We start from the raw sequence: 17,722 nt of genomic DNA, 5'->3' as shown, positions 1-17,722 counted from the left end.
AGGTCAGAGGTCAGCCAATCGCAGCCAACGAAACAAATGACAACAAAAAGACCGCGAAATTAATGTGTCAGAGAACATCGAATTAGCTGGTCTATTCTATTTAACAACATAAAACATTCTGTCAATATGCTTATTAATTGAAGGGATGTTCACAGTCAGTGGGGCAAACTATGGATAACAGTTAAAATGTCGTTCCAGAGCCCGCGTCCTACCCCTCGATTTTTCCCCGAAGTGCAAACGTTCTCGACCAAAAAGGTCAGCGTCAGCATTTTTTGTATGAAATTTTAGTTAACATTGAGTATAATTCAAGGTGCATCATAGAACATGTCATTTTGTAAATGGTGCAGAAATTTGCTTTTAGACTTTATACAGATTACCGTGTTTTATCTGAAGTGCATGTCAGCATGGTAGTCTATATAAACGGACTCCCAGAGCCTTTGATAAATGATAAATTTGCTGTGCTGGCTCTGTGAGTCCATATTCACCCCTTCATAAACACAACATCAGTTCTCTGCAGCTGGTCAGTGTGAATCTCTAATCACATGTCTTTCGTGAAAAATTATGAAAAGCGATAAATAAACTTCAAAAACACCTGAAATTTACCTGAATTACAACCTACAGGCTACAGCCATAATCCTTCGACTGCAACTCAAAAAACACCACAATATTTCTTGTTGACATTTTTTTTCTTGAAAATTGGAACAGTTTAAATATTAAAAAATCATTATTGACTACTCAGGGGTTTCACTGGCCCCCAAAAAGTTGTTGCCACTTTTTCCCCATATTAAAACCGTTGATTAATCTGACCCTATTATTAATGATAATCATTATGGAAACCTTACAACTAAATTGATGTCATTAATTTTAATATAAATAACTTTTTTCATTTGATAAACAACACCTTAATAATGAAATAATGTTAACATTACTGTAACGGTAGGCTGCATAAATATTTCATATTTATTTGTTCAAACATAAAAACAAACAATGAAAGAATGGGTTCAAAATAGACGAAATAATGCGTGACGTCACACGCACCAGGGCTCACGCTTGGGGGCGACGTGAGCGACTAAGTCGCTTTCTTACGCCAAACCTCGCCAAAAATTTAAGAAATTGAAGATAAAAAGCGACTTCCAGTCTCCCTCTTATCGGAATTTGCATACATGCCAGAATTTTTCAGGTCCAAATCTGGACTTTCCATAAAAAATTGTTGGGACATTTGACCAAAAAGCGGGACACCTAAAACAATCAATCATTCCACCATTTCTTTAGTCAATAGTCAGTATATTACTTACAAAAACTCTAAATTTCTGCCCAATATTGACGATAAATGTGTGTTCCGAATTTCGTGAACACGGACATTCTCCATTTTCCGGAAGTAAACACACTCCATAAACTAAAATGAGGGGTATCCCCATATGCCTTGATTTGACATCCAATTGGTACATGGATATCCCCTTGAACATATGTAAATCGCGTGACACGATGTGAGTGCATCGAGCACTGTTCTTATTCAACCAATCCTAAATTAACTCTAAATTTAGATTGATGCAATAATTACAAACTATTTTCTTAAAATCAGTCAAAAATGAAAGGTAATTTGTGAGAAACATCAATGTGTATTGGTCAGCATTCAATTTGTTTGATGTACAAAATCAGTGTTTTGACAGGTGGCGTTAATTTCTGTATGATACATCTTTTGATAGCAATTAGCGACCCCGATCATAAAAACACCATGGTATGAATGCTGATTAAATCAATAAGTTGCTGATTAAACACTGATAAGGTGTCAAAAACAACACTGATGCACTCTAGTAGTAGAAGTGGGTTGCTAATTGGGGGGAATAAAGGGATTAGCGATGATAAGTTTTAGCCAGAAAGAGCTCGAAAAGCGAATTTTATTGGGAACTAATAGACCTTACAATGTTTTTAACAAATGTTGGGACAAATTGTCTCATATCGGGATGCCGGGACAAAGATCCCAAAAGCTGTACTGTCCCACCGAGATCGGGACGTCTGGCATGTATGGGAATTTGTTTACATCCAGTTTTCTGGATGTCAAGGTCTGACTCAATTTTCCAATACACACTGTCGCAGCCCGGAGCGTGTCGCAATTGAGCGACAGGTAATTTGAGGTAAACCCTTCCCCGATTCTCCCAACTTCCGAACTTATCTAATCGGCGATCGATATTGGTTAAGTCAGCATTCAAGTCACATGGTAGCTGGCCAATCAACATTGAGTTCGCTGACACATAATATTGGGTCATTCATGGGCAGACACTGTATACTTGGAAATACACAGTTGATATTGTCGTCTGCCAACACTATAGCGGCCGATGGCAAGAGTCGTATTTAAAGATAAACAAATAAAAAGGAGCCTTACAATAAAAAAAATAATTCTTAGTTGATCACTTTACATTTCTACCGACTATCGATCTGAATTAACAAAAGGATGATAATTAAATAATTAGATTGATGTCAATGATGTTACACCTTTCTGCCGATTATTGCTTGAAATTAAAAGGTGATAATTAAGTTGTTTTTTACCCACAAACTATGCTATTGTAAAGCAATATGTCAATTAAATTGTATATTAATAACGTATTTGCTAGGTTTCCATTTTCATTTTTTTGCTGTCAAACGATATGCACAATTTGTTTCATGTGCGTAACGCGGACAATTTTTCGGACTGTCGTTTTCGGATACATTATTTTTGTCGATTATAATTTAATTTCTTTAAAATTTCTTCTTCAATATTTTTTTCTTTTAAATTTAAGTTCTTTAAAGAAGAAATAGAATGAAGAATACAGATGGGGTGATGCGGACAGTGTGGTTTATCATATTTCGAATTGTATTCACATGAAATTGCAATTGGAAAGACTATAAAAAATAAATAATTATTAACAGCGCTATAGATAATTTTTTACCCATGGGGGTAAATACCCCCACTTTTCAAAGCATGGGGATAAATGGTCAAATTTTGCCTTACTTGACGGGTTATTTGCTAACAGTAAAACAAGAATAACTACTTTAATCATGTTCAACACAATAGACCATTATCTATGTGTATTCCTTATTAGTATTAGGTTTCTTAAAGTGTTTTTTTTGTTTTTAAACTGTCCTTGGTTTATAGGCTTCCACCACCGAGAGCCACGAAAATCATTTTTTACCAACTTTCAACAGTTGTTTTAAGTGTTTAAGTGTGTCCTTTTTGATTTGAAAAGGAAATTAAATCAGTATTGGCAGTACAATGTTTTTACTTGATACAACTTTTGCAATATATAAAACAATCAATTTTACTTGAGAAGTAATTTTTTTTGTTTCGAAGGAGCCATGCTGACCTCTTCATGTAATTTAAGAAACACATAAGCACTTGACTGTCTTTTAAAAAAATCAATACTAAATTTACCATGCATCTAGATGATTCAGAGTATACATACCGACTGGCTAACTATTTCTACAATCCAGCGAATAAATAAGCTCTAATTTTTACGATAACCAGTCTCATATTTTGGCGAAAGACAATCAGCTGTTTTTGTTTACTTTGTACGCAGAGAATTTACATCATTTGCATAACTCCAGATTGGCTTGCTTAAATGTTTGCACGGAAATTATAAATTGAGCGTATCTTGAAATTTCTAATGCATATATAACGCTGATACGCAGCTTATCTAGAACTCTGTATTAAGAAAGCATATGTTAAATGTCATATTTTAAACATAAATATTTATCTGGTCTGACAGTTTTATTAAGCTTATGTTATCTACTGCTTCATAAACATATTATCTTTGAAATACTTTAGTCTGTATAATATGATATTTACATCTGACAAAATGGATTGAATAAAGAGCTAGTAAAATTTTAGTTATTTATCTGTTGTATCTATTATTACTTGGTTAATTAGAACTGCTGGAAAAATTAAGATACACAAAAGAAATATAATTATGTGTACTACAGTGGTATACTTCACTAATGTGATACACATATACAGTACAACCAACGCGGCACAAACATAATCCCCGGCTACGCCACGGCCAGATTATAAGTACGCGGCGGCTGAATTGTGTGTTCACGTGGCGTATGGCCGTGGCACTCGGCATCGATCCGCGCAACGCCGCCGAGTCTGTATTAAGCTAGCGTACTTTTGCGGAATAAATCCTCCGCATACGTACGCGGCGGATCGAGTGAACAGATATCCGCCCACATGAACATACATGTATGTGTAGCGTAGAAACCAAGATTTACGCTGGTTTCATAATTATTATTTTCACGTTTTAATTAGCGATATGACACGTAATGCGCTTTAACAAATTATCGTTGAATTAATTACGCGCAACTGTTAATGTTTCGTTCGATTATCAAATTATCATTAATAAACTTGTAATCCGAAACACACTTCCAAATTTTAGTGCTAACGCGACCTTTGGCAAATTATAGCGTCAAATAAACAGTGCTAAAATATCCTTTGTTTCATAAAAAGCGTGCGAAAATTATGCAGACATGTAGAACGTCGTTTGGAAAGTGTGGGTGTATTTTGTGTTGTATAAATACATGAACATCACGTCAGGCGTAAATCGCGTGTTCAGTGGAAAAAACCCGCCCTGATTAGACGTTATTTCATCATCTCTTTAAATACACTGTAACTCCAATATAGCGCGGTCAATGGGGTCCAAGCCGCGAAACAGCCTTATAACGGATCCGCGTTATAAGTTTTGAGCTCATTAACTGCAAGGCGCTATAAAAAAACAGGTATAGAATAGCCTATAATATAGGTCATGTATATTGCCATGCTGTGTTGACGCAAATACATGCATATAAACTGAATCGTATCGATAACAGTATACATACCGCTTTTCTTATGTGCACATTTATCCGATAATCCAATAAAATTGCAACATCACTTTAAAAATAATAGTCTTGAACATTAATGACGATATATGTTTAAGAAATTCATTATCACAACCGTACGCATATATATGCCATATTCAGAAGTGTTAAGATTACAGTGCATTATGGGGCAGAGCTTTCATTGGACGAGTGACTTTAAATTTAGATTGAATGCAATACAATTCATGTACAAAAAATTTTTTTATTGCGTCATACGCATGCAAAAAACGTGTTTCCCGGGGACTTTCTGATACCGCGCGAAAATGAAAATGAAACTCTGTTAACAATTACCGGTACAATTCGTTCGCATGTAAATAAATTGTCTGCATTATTTAATTTCTTATACACGAACTGAAAGATTAAATGGCATAATACTAGAATGATAATGAAATGACAGAAAAAGTTGTTTTATACAGTGGGCAGTATATTTCACAGCCGCTCATTTAATATAGTCAATCTGCAACCATATCAAAGTAAGACTGTTTCAATCGTTTTGAATTACTTTAATTGTATAACTATCCCGCTTGCACTTAACTAATGGAAATTATCGCACTGAACCGCTCTGATGAGGAATACATGTAATAAACACTGACAGGCGAGTTTTTCACACCTTTATTGACATTACACACTAGATTAACACCAATTAGCTGTCTGTGTTTAACCTCGAGGCGATTATAATCAGTTCAACGGACGGTTGAATAAAGCAATCAACATGTGATTGCCGCCATCTTTGAATTGTCTGAAAATACATGAAGTTGCATAATACGGATTTGAATAAGAAATCAAATGGAAGGTTGGAGAATAAATGGGATCCAAGCACCCGCCGCGTTATATTGGATTCAGCGTTATAACGGAGCGCGGTATATTGGAGTTACAGTGTAGTAACATATGCCAAAATGTATTTGATACTTAAGGAAATATGGAGAATGTTTGTGTATCGTAAATATATACCAGCATTTGCTTTAAAACTGGAATATACGGGATTATCGGGTAATTAGAAGCGATATTAACTGTATGATATGAACAAAATAAAACGTGCTTATATACGCATATTCAAACAATAGTTATAATAAGCTGATAATTAACAAAATACGTCTTCACCATCTTGATTATTGATGAGGCTTCAAACTGCTAATTTTCTCAGCTTAAATATAATAGCAAAATCAACATGCAATTAATTTATAAATCCACCATATGCTGGAGCCTTGACCACTTGTATGTGCGAAAACATATTTACGTGACCTTGTTTATGTGTGAAATACATACACTACGGGCGGGAAACAAAATTAATTGGCCAGACACATTAACTATGCTTACATGTATATGCTAATACAATCCGCGCACAATAAATTTATTATAATTTTAATTATTATTATAATTGTTCTTTCAAAATTTGTTAACCACATGTAACTAATAATTTAAAAAATAGTTTTTATTTCATGCTGCGCATCGACTCGGCATCATGTCGTGGATCGCGGGATGCCTTGGCGGACAGATGCGAAGCTTCGCGACAAAATGCGACTTGCGGCCGCATACTGACGCGGCTTCAAAGACTGACGCGGCATCGACTCGTTTCGCCTTGCCGCCGCGGATCGCGAAATACGTTTGTTCCGCGTTGGCCGTACTGTATGTGTGTTGTAACGCCCTACATGCAAACCCTTGTGTCCGAGTCTCTCCACTTCTCCCTAGAGTCTCCTAACTTCTCCCTAAATCAGTGTCCAGGGAGAAGTCACTTCTCCCTTAAATATGAGCCCAGCGTGAGCCCTGACGCACTTGTTACGTTTAGACTCCTCCCACTGGTTGGTAAAAAGAGGTGGAATTCCTATAAGCGCATATAGAGAAGGTTGACAAAACCATCGTTTTTAATGATAATCATGCACAATATCAAATATAATGTTACTAATTATGTCTGAATAAAACATTAGCATGCAAGAAAATGTATCTTTGGAACAATTATATTGTTGTTATGCCCCCCTTCGAAGAAGAGGGGGTATATTGCTTTGCTCATGTCGGTCTGTCGGTCGGTCTGTCGGTCGGTCCGTCCACCTGGTGGTTGTCAGACGATAACTCAAGAACGCTTAGGCCTAGGATCATGAAACTTCATAGGTACATTGATCATGACAGGCTTTTTCCGCCCTATGCCACGGGTCCGAAATTCGGCCCCATTCCCAATGCAAATCTGGTTGTTTTTTTCCCAATCGAAAAAAAAATTCCCAATTCCAAAAAAAAAAAAAAAATTTTTTTTTTTTTTTTTTTTTTTTTAACTTAAAATATATAAGTTTACCTGATCCGGTGTAGAAAATAGAAAGTGTTGCATAATTAAATTATCTGTTTCCTTGAATTTGCTTTAAAAACTGTAAAATATGTTAATGGTTATTTAAGACTTTCCTTATTTTCCTCAAAATCCGGCGCTTCACACGATTTTTTTCACCTCAACAAAGGCCAGGCCTTTTCCCCAAATTCAGATTAAAAAACCTGCACTTATCTCACACGTCCATAATACTTTGTAAAATTTTAATAATAAGTTATCAAAATAGTCGTTATTTACCAGTTAACGGCTTCTTTGAAATATAAGAAACACTATTTACATGCGATCATTTTTCCCAATTGAGCCAATTTTGCGAATAACTTATTTCCCAAAATGGGGGTTTTCACGACGTGAAATTCCCAAAATTCCAGTGTGGCGTATTCCCAAAATGGAGCGGAAAAAGCCTGCATGACTCACAGATGACCCCTATTGATTTTGAGGTCACTAGGTCAAAGGTCAAGGTCACTGTGACCCGAAATAGTAAAATGCAGCATGTACAACGTCGCGTCATTCGCCTAGAAAGCGTGCGTGTATTGAGCGTTTTAACAAGGACACAACACGTCAGAAGAAGAGGGGGTATATTGTTTTGCACATGTCGGTCTGTCGGTCCGTCCGTCCACCAGATGGTTTCAGGATGATAACTCAAGAACTCTTAGGCCTAGGATCATGATACTTCATAGGTACATTGATCATGACTCGCAGATGACCTCTATTGATTTTGAGGTCACTAGGTCAAAGGTCAAGGTCACAGTGACCGGAAATAGTAAAATGGTTTCCAGATGATAACTCAAGAACGCTTATGTCTAGGATCATGAAACTTCATAGGTACATTGATCATGAATTGCAGATGACCTCTATTGATTTTCAGGTCACTAGGTCAAAGGTCAAGGTCACGGTGACCCGAAATAGTAAAATGGTTTCCAGATGATAACTCAAGAACGCTTATGCCTAGGATCATGAAACTTCATAGGTACATTGATCATGACTTGCAGATGACCCCTATTGATTTTTAGGTCACTAGGTCAAAGGTCAAAGTCACAGTGACCCGAAATAGTAAAATGGTTTCCAGATGAATACTCAAGAAAGCTTATGCCTAGGATCATGAAATTTCATAGGTACATTGATCATGACTCGCAGATGACCCCTATTGATTTTCAGGTCACTAGGTCAAAGGTTAAGGTCACGGTGACCCGAAATAGTTAAATGGTTTCTGGATGATAACTCAAGAACGCTTATGCCTAGGATCATGAAACTTCACAGGTACATTGATCATGACACGCAGATGACCCCTATTGATTTTCAGGTCACTAGGTCAAAGGTCAAGGTCATGGTGACATAATTAAGAAAAATGGATTCTGGATGATAACTCAAGAATGCTTATGCCTAGGATCATGAAACTTCATAGGTACATTGATCATGACTCGCAGATGACCCCTATTGATTTTCAGGTCACTAGGTCAAAGGTCAAGGTCACAGTGCCAAAATACATATTCACACAATGACTGCCACTACAGTCCATATGGGGGGCATGCATGTTTTACAAACAGCCCTTGTTTAAGACTGTTGTATTGAGGGAATAAAGTATTGGTTTATTTAGAAACAGTGCTCCAGCTAGGCCTAAATCGAAGGGCGCCGCGCCCTGCCCTCCCGAACCTCTGCCCTGCCCCACCGAACCTCCGCCCTGCCCCCCCTCCTCCCCCTCAAAAAAAAAACAAAAAAACCCCATTTTTTTTATTTTTTTTTACATTATATGATAATTCATAAATCTCTTAATGCATTGTAATTAGTTTAATCCTCATTGTAGACATTGTATTTGAATGGTTTAATAATAATGGGAATAATACAATTATTTATAACATATAAATTAACATGCAATAGGAAGCATTCCAGAAACACTCGCGCGCTCGAAAGTGCCCTTTTGACAAAATACTGCGCGTCGAAAGTGCCTTTTTGGCAAAATACCGCGCGTCCAAAGTGCCCTTTTGACAAAAAAGCCCCCCTGCCCTTTTCAAATCCTAGCTGGAACACTGAGAAAGAATATTTTGTTTGTTCCTAACATTGCCTCCTAATTGTAAGTAATGTTAATATGTCAAATGCATAACAAATTCATTCCGACCCAAATCTTTTTTTATCATGTATGTAAGTGCTGATTACAATTGAACATGTATGCAGAGACATCATAGAAAGAAATGACGTAACACAGATAATGGTTTATTTTCATAAAAAAGTGAAAAACTAGCATCATGACATATACAGAACAAAATGTGTAATTAGTAGCACTCATAGCAAGTATATATGTCAGACTTGTCTCTGTAAAAATAATAAAATAAAACAAACAAAAAAACACATGATACATTAGCTGTACATTTTTTGTTTTGTTCGTTTGTTTTTTTGCTGTTTTAGTCCGGCTCTGTTGAAGGACTCTCTCTTGAATATTCTACATTTAAACTCAATAGACATGTGGTCCATGAATGGGGAATGGTATCCCAGTCCTCCGCTAATTTTAAATTCCTAATTACACAATTTTATACTGCAACGAAAGATGCACTTATTATCGCCCTTTAACCTTCGTCATCTGAAAAGACTGTAAAAGAATGGTTAAAGAAAATTTCATATCAGAATAAGGTGGACACGTCATAAAACTCATTTAATTAATTTAAATATAACTGAAAGGGCTGATAAACATTCTATTATCTCGTGCATCAGTCACCCCACAACCCAAACATTCTATTATCTCGTGCATCAGCCACCCCACAACCCATCTTCTTTAAAATCGGTGTATGGATTCAGTTGGTCGCTACAAAACTATAATATTGAAGTACACATATATAAACTTTATTATAGATGGGTAGGTATTTCGTGTCAATCTCTTTCACATATGAAAGAGCTGTTGGTCTTTTGGAAGTCATGTTATGCTGCTTAAAGTACATATAGATGCATAACTTAATTTAGATTAAGCAAAATAAAACACTAGGTATTTGCCAAGATTCATAAGAGTCAAATATATACGAGAAGTAAGAGCGTAATCATGTGCTGCGAGACTTGCTCATATACATGTAGAATTGAACCTCTTATTGCTTTCTTTCGAAATAATTTCATGTCTCCGTACTAATATGCAATACACCCTGTGTTTTTTTATATGCGGATTAATGCTCTGTTTTAGATCCATAATTAATGAAAGCCTCAATATTTTCAAAAATTAACATCGGATTAATGTTCACCGACATTTTTTCATACAGATTTGATATAAATATTCTAGAGCTGAACAAAAAAATACATTAAGCCCTGTTTTCCCGGCACACGCGCTGGACATTACACCTTTAAAAAATGCTATACCAATTTCAGTACTTGTGCACTTAATTGATTGTAAACAATGATGGTTGAAATCAGTGCTTGGGAATTTTTCTGGTAACCAAGAGCGACGTCAACGTTCATGAAGCCTTTCATTCATAAATGTATATATGCGTCGGGTGTCAAAACCAGCATCACCGGATGTATTTTAACCTGGCATATTATCCGCTGCTGTGTGCACCCGCCAATTAGTTTAAAATGATTTCCAAATCGGTAAGTTGATTACATAACATCAGAACATAATATCCCTTCCAAAAAGGGTGCTATGCTGCATGCTTAATAGTACATGTATATTGCAAAAAAGTGAATCTCCCCACATATAATGTCGCAGTTTATAACAATACAAGTTATGTTTCATCTTTTGTAATGTAGCTTGAGGTGTCGTATCTTTGAAAAGTATAAAAGAGGTATACATTTAAACAGAGGAAACGTTCTTTAAAAGATTTTAGTTATATTTTACCGTACACGTGCGTCAATACTGTGTATTATAAGAGAAAATGATATTTGTACATCCCATTTCTCGAATGTCACGTTAGGAGTCAACAGATTTGTGGACGGTTTTCCTTCAATAACTTTTTTAGCTCACCTGATTGCTCAGGTGAGCTTTTGTGACTGGTCTTTGTCTGTCTTCCGTCCGTCTGTCCGTCGTCCACATTTGGTTTGTAAACACTCTCGAGGCCACATTTCATGTCCGATCTTCATGAAACTTGGTCAGAACATTTGTCCAAATGATATCTCGATCAAGTTCGTAACTGGGTCATGCTTGGTCAAAAACAAGGTCACTAGGTTAAAAAAATTAAATCCTTGTAAACACTGTAGAAGTCACAGTTCATGCCCAATCTTCATGTAACTTTGTCAAAATGTTTGCCTTAATGATATGATGGTCGAGTTCAAAAGTGGTTCCGGTCGGTTGAAAATCATGGCCGCCAGTGGGCGGGGCAGTTTTCCTTATTTGGCTATATGGAAACCTTGTAAACACTCTAGAAGTCACAATTTTTGCTTAATCATCATGAAAGTTGATAAAAACATTGGTTTTATTGATATCTCGGACGAATTTCAAAAATGGTCCAGATTGGTGAAAAAACATGGCCGCCAGTGGACGGGGCATTTTCCCTATATGTATATAGTGAAAACATATGAACACTCTAGAAGTCACATTTTTGGCCTATTTTTCGTAAAATTTGGTCAGAACATTGGTTTCCTTGATATGAGAGTTGAGTTCCAAAAGGGTTCCGATCAGTGGAATAACATGGCTGCCAGAGGGGGGGGGGGGGCAGTTTTCCTTATATGGCTATAGAGAAACCTTGTAACCACTCTAGAAGTCACAGTTTTTGCCCAATCATCATGAAAGTTGGTCAATACATTGGTTTTATTGATTTCTCGGACGAGTTTGAAAATAGTCCAGATCAGTGAAAAAACATGGCCGCCAGTGGGCGGGGCATTTTTCTGTATATGAAAATAGTGAAAACATGTGAACACTCTAGAAGTCACATTTTTGGCCCAATTTTCATGAAATTTGGTCAGAACATATGTTTCCTAGATATGAGAGTTGAGTTCGAAAATGGTTCCGGTCAGTTGAATAACATGGCTGCCGGGGGGTGGGGTGGCAGTTTTCCTTATTTGGTTATATAGAAACCTTGTACAGTAAACACTCTAGAAGTCACAATTTTTGTCCAATCATGAAAGTTTGTCAAAACATTGGTTTTATTGATATCTCGGACGAGTTCTAAAATGGTCCAGATCGGTGAAAAAACATGGCCGCCAGTGGGCTGGGCATTTTTCTCTATATGTATACAGTGAAAACATGTGAACACTCTAGAAGTCACATTTTTGGCCCAATTTTCATGAAATTTGGTCAGAACAAGTTTGTTTCCTTGATATGAGAGTTGAGTTCGAAAATGGTTCCGGTCAGTTGAATAACATGGCTGCCGGGGGGTGGGGTGGCAGTTTTCCTTATTTGGTTATATAGAAACCTTGTACAGTAAACACTCTAGAAGTCACAATTTTTGTCCAATCATGAAAGTTTGTCAAAACATTGGTTTTATTGATATCTCGGACGAGTTCTAAAATGGTCCAGATCGGTGAAAAAACATGGCCGCCAGTGGGCTGGGCATTTTTCTCTATATGTATACAGTGAAAACATGTGAACACTCTAGAAGTCACATTTTTGGCCCAATTTTCATGAAATTTGGTCAGAACAAGTTTGTTTCCTTGATATGAGAGTTGAGTTCGAAAATGGTTCCGGTCTATGGAATAACATGGCTGCCGGGGGGGCAGTTTTCTTATAATATTTATATAGTAAAAAAAGCTTGTGAACACTCTAGAAATCACATTTTTTGCCCAATCATCATGAAACTTGGTACAAAGATTGGTTTTATATATATCACCAGGTTTTTTTTACCTTATATAACAGACGCCGAATATCGGCATCTTCCCCCACCAAACTAGGTTGGTTTTTTCCCCTTTCAGAACCAAAAATTCCTTTCTTAAGAAAAAAAAATAAATAATGTTTTTTTGTTTTTTTTTAATAGAAAGATGTGTCTCATGATTATAATATCTCAATTCTATTTCAATTTAATCTTGCCAAACGAAATAAATTATTAAAAAAACCAATGAATTTAGTGCAAAAATGTACAAATGTATTGTAATAATGAGAGAGTAAGTAAACAAATCCCCCAAGAAGGGAAACGCAGCGAAAAATTCCCACGCGCAAAATTTTTCCCCAAAGTGTAAAATCCCGCGTAAAATTTCCCCCACATAAGGGCTAAAGGCCCCTTCCCCCACAACCCAAAAAAACCCCTGATCACATAATTAATGTCATAATTATTGCCCTTAGATTGTCCAAATTTTCATTATATTATACAAAATCCTTGTAAACACTCTAGAGGTCACAATTTTGTTTCAGATTGTATGAATCTTGGTCATTATATTTATTTTTGTAAGCAAAGTTTGATATTTTGTAAGGGGGGGTCAACTCAAAATATAGGTCACTAGGTCAAATCTTAGAAAAACAAAAACACTCCATATGCCAGAGTTTTGGTTCAATAATGATGAAATTTGACCAGGATGTTTGTCTGGACAATATCTAGGTCAAGTTTGACGTTTGGTAAAGATTTAATGAACCGACTCCTCTCAGGTGAGCAAACTAGGGCCATCTTGGCCCTCTTGTAATTCCGAAATCTACGATCTTGAAACAAAAAATTGAGGGAAGCACAAACACCGGAGAGCCGAAAGGGCATTATTCATTTAATTATAAATACAAAGGGGCTTACTGGGTGAAAATATCCCCTATTCCTTCAAGAAAACACAAGAAACGACGCCATCTTTGAAGTTTAGTTCCAACTAACCTCACTTAAATGCAGTAAGCTCCCGTATAAGCATGCCCCCCGCTCCATGTCATCTCTTGGCATATTAAGCAGTCATTTAAGCCAAATTTTGAAGCTAAAATACTGAACAGTTGCTTCAATAAAAATATTTTAACATAAAAAAATGAAGACATTTGTCGGATATTGATTAACAAGAACTAGTGAATATAATATTATATATTAGCCGGTTTAATCATGATAATACATTGTTTAATTACTATACATTAAAAATTTTGTGCAATTTTACTGCTACGCAATTAAGGTATTTAACAGGTACCGGCAAAAGTAAACTCCTCTAAGCCTTTAACATGTAAAGATTGTACAGTGTACCAAACACCATCATGAACACAAGCCAGACCTTTTCCGTCCTATGCCACGGGTCCGAATATCGGCCCCATTCCCAATGCAAATCTGGTGTTTTTTTCCCAATTGAAAAAAAAACCCCTTTTTTTTCTTTTTAACATTTAAATATATAAATTAACCTGATCCAGTGTTGAAAATAGAAAAATATTGCATAAATATATTATCTGTTGCCTTGAATTTGTTTTAAAAACAGTCCGTCCGAAAACTTTAATGGCCATAACTTTTTCAATATTGCACATATGGCGTCTGTCCGTCCGTCCAAAACCTAAACATTGGCCTTAACTTTTTCAATATTCAAGATAGCAACTTGTAATGTATTTGGGTCATCTGAGGTCAAAAACTAGGTCACTAGGTCAAATAATAAAACTGTCAACAATTTGTTTGTCTAGACAGTAGAGGTCACAGTTTTCATCCAATCTTTTATGAAATTTGGTCAGAATGTTTATCTTGATGAAATCTGGGTTGGGATTGAATTTTGATTATCTGGGGTAAAAAACTAGGTCACTAGGTCAAAAACTAGGTCACTTGGTAAAATAATAGAAAAACCTTGTATAGACAATAGAGGTCACAGTTTTCATCCAATCTTTATGAAATTTGGTCAGAATGTTTATCTTGATGAAATCTGGGTTGGGATTGTATTTCGGTCATCTGGGGTCAAAAACTAGGTCACAAGGTCAAATAATAGAAAAACCTTGTGTAGACAATAGAGGTAACAGTTTTCATCCAATCTTTATAAAATTTGATCAGAATGTTTATCTTGAATCAATATAAACATTCTGATCAAATTTTATAAAGATTGGATCAATGATGAAATCTGAGTTGGGATTGTATTTAGGTCACCTTGGGTCAAAAACTAGGTAACTAGATGAAATCTGAGTTGGGATTGTATTAAGGTCACCTGGGGTCAAAAACTAGGTCACTAGGTGACTGTCAAATAATAGAAAAACCTGTTGTCAGTGATTTTTTTTGCTTCAATTTGTTACAGCCTGTGCCATTTGAATTGGGAAAATTAGCGCGATAAACCGTGAAATTGGGAAAAATAGCGTGATAAACCATGAAATTGGGAAAAATTAAGCATTATAAATAGGATTACATGTATAAGTAACAGAAGTGATATTGTTTTTAAGTGCATGTTCAGGGAGTTTTCTAGAAAAGGAGTGTGGTCAAATTGGGATTTTTTTTCATCAATAAAAGTGGCAAGTTTGGGAATGATTTATGGACAAAAATGACTAAATTCAAGTTATATATTTTGTAAGATGTTTAAAAAATAAAGTTGAGACCTAGATTTAAGAAATCATAATTAAGTTATATGAGACTTCTTTGTAAAAAAAAAAATAAAAAAAATTTGGGGCTTTTTTTGGGAAATTTTGGTCAGATTTTTGGGAAAAAACATGTATTTTTGCGATTGGTAAGCAGCCGAAAATCGGCTGTAAATTTGAGCAAAAAAAATCACTGGTTGTAGACAATAGAGGTCACAGTTTTCATCAGATCTTTATGAAATTTGGTCAGAATGTTTATCTTGATGAAATCTGGGTTGGGATTGTATTTGGATAGTCAGGTGAGCGATATAGGGCCATCATGGCCCTCTTGTTTAATCTAGTTGTCCGCCCATGCAAGTGCAAAAAAGAACAAAGAGCATTAAATTTAGACTTTAATTAGACTTTTATTGCTGTAATCATTTTGTTAAATGTGCAAAAATAAAAAAAGGTTTTGTGGTGTATCATTTTGATCTTAAAAAAAAATGAGGTTTACACTTAATGTGATATTTCATGTTTGGGCAAGTGGCCTTACGTTCAGGGAAAGTAGATTTTCTTAGTACTTTCCTGGCGAGGCAAGTTGATTTTTAGGTTTATGTTTAGCCCTGACATCACTTTTTCAATATTGAAGATAGCAACTTGATATTTGGCATGCATGTGTATCTCATGGAGCTGCACATTTTGAAAGGTGAAAGGTCAAGGTCATCCTTTAAGGTCAAAAGTCAAAGGTCAAATATATGTCATCTGTCCGTCCGTCCGAAAACATTAACTTTCACCATAACTTTTTCATGCCACTGAAGGGTGGCATATAATTTTTGAACTGTCAGTCTGTCTGTTCGTCAGTCCTTCCGTCCGTCTGTCCGTCCCTCGGTTTGTCCGTCCGAAAACTTTAACATTGCCCATAACTTTTGCAATATTGAAGATAGCAACTTTATATTTGGCATGCATGTGTATCTCATGGAGCTGCACATTTTGAGTGGTGAAAGGTTTAGGTCAAGGTCATCCTTCAAGGTGAAAGGTCAAGGTCAAAGGTCAAATTTTGCAATATTGAAGATAGTAACTTGATATTTGGCATGCATGTGTATCTCATGGAGCTGCACATTTTGAGTAGTGAAAGGTCAAGGTCATCCTTCAAAGTTAAGGTCAAAGGTCATTATTGAAGATAGCAACTTGATATTTGGCATTCATGCATATCTCATGGAGCTGCATATTTTGAGTGGTGAAAGGTCATTCTTCAAGGTCAAAGGTCAAATTTTGCAATATTGAAGATAGCAACTTGATATTTTGCATGCATGTGTATCTTATGGAGCTGCTCATTTTGAGTGGTAAAGGGTCAAGGTTATCCTTCAAGGTCAAAGGTCTAATTTTGCAGTATTGAAGATATCAACTTGATATTTGGCATGCATGCGTATCACATAGAGCTGCACATTTTGAGTGGTGAAAGGTCAAAGTCATGGTCATCATTCAAGGTCAAAGGTCAAAATGTTGCAATATTGAAGATAGCAACTTGTTGATATTTGGCATGCATGTGTATCTCATGAAGCTTTACATTTTGAGTGGTGAAAGGTCAAGGTCATCCTTCAAGTCAAGTTACAAGTTAAAATTTAGTAATATTAAAGATAGCAACTCGATATTTGGCATGCATGCGTATCTCATGGAACTACACATTTTGAGTGGTGAAAGGTCAAGGTCATCCTTCAAGGTCAAAAGTCAAATTTTGCAATATTGAAGATAGCAACTCCATATTTGGCATGCATGCGTATCTCATGGAGCTGCACATTTTGAGTGGTGAAAGGTCAAGGTCATCCTTCAAGGTAAAATATATGGCTTCAAAGCGGCGCCGTAGGGGGGCCTTGTGTTTCACGAACACAGCTCTTGTTATTTTTTATTTAGAAATTAAATGCAATATTAGTTACCATATGCAACTCTATGGCTTGAACCTAAGTTACAAATATAATATTGACAATACTCAGTTATCAATTTTAAAGTATTTGGGATACAAAAATCAAATACATGAATTTCCCAATGTGTAGACTTCACGACGCGTATTTTCTCAATTTCAGGGTTTTTCGCGCTCATATCCAATTTGGCTGGTTCCGATACTTCTTAATTAGGAAAAAAATTGCTGCAACCTGTGAAGAGGGAAGCATACTGTTAACATAATCTTGCACACTTATTCTCTTGACCACACC

At 36.1% G+C, this 17,722-nt stretch overlaps 2 protein-coding genes and 1 long non-coding RNA gene across 5 annotated transcripts in view; 2 read left to right on the top strand and 1 right to left on the bottom strand.

Moving 5' to 3' along the window:
* The window catches only part of LOC127846777 (uncharacterized), a 141,287-nt gene that overhangs the window by 24,494 nt on the left and 99,071 nt on the right, over positions 1-17,722 (top strand). The gene's annotated exons all lie outside the window — the stretch shown is intronic.
* LOC127846669 (uncharacterized) overlaps positions 1-17,722 on the bottom strand; it is a 337,381-nt gene that overhangs the window by 253,754 nt on the left and 65,905 nt on the right. The gene's annotated exons all lie outside the window — the stretch shown is intronic.
* LOC127846529 (membrane-associated tyrosine- and threonine-specific cdc2-inhibitory kinase-like) overlaps positions 5-17,722 on the top strand; it is a 46,602-nt gene continuing 28,884 nt past the window's right edge. The window contains exon 1 of one of the 2 annotated variants that reach the window (XM_052377864.1): positions 5-255. In XM_052377864.1, the coding sequence (XP_052233824.1) occupies positions 187-255 (69 nt within the window). In that variant the 5' untranslated portion in view covers positions 5-186. The remainder of the gene's footprint in view (positions 256-17,722) is intronic. The other variant, XM_052377875.1, reaches the window with a different exon arrangement.

This window comes from Dreissena polymorpha, chromosome 1 (genome assembly GCF_020536995.1).
Source record: "Dreissena polymorpha isolate Duluth1 chromosome 1, UMN_Dpol_1.0, whole genome shotgun sequence".
NCBI lineage: Eukaryota > Metazoa > Mollusca > Bivalvia > Myida > Dreissenidae > Dreissena > Dreissena polymorpha.
The sequence above is the reverse complement of the archived record's forward strand: the minus strand, read 5'-3'. Positions and strand labels throughout refer to the sequence as shown.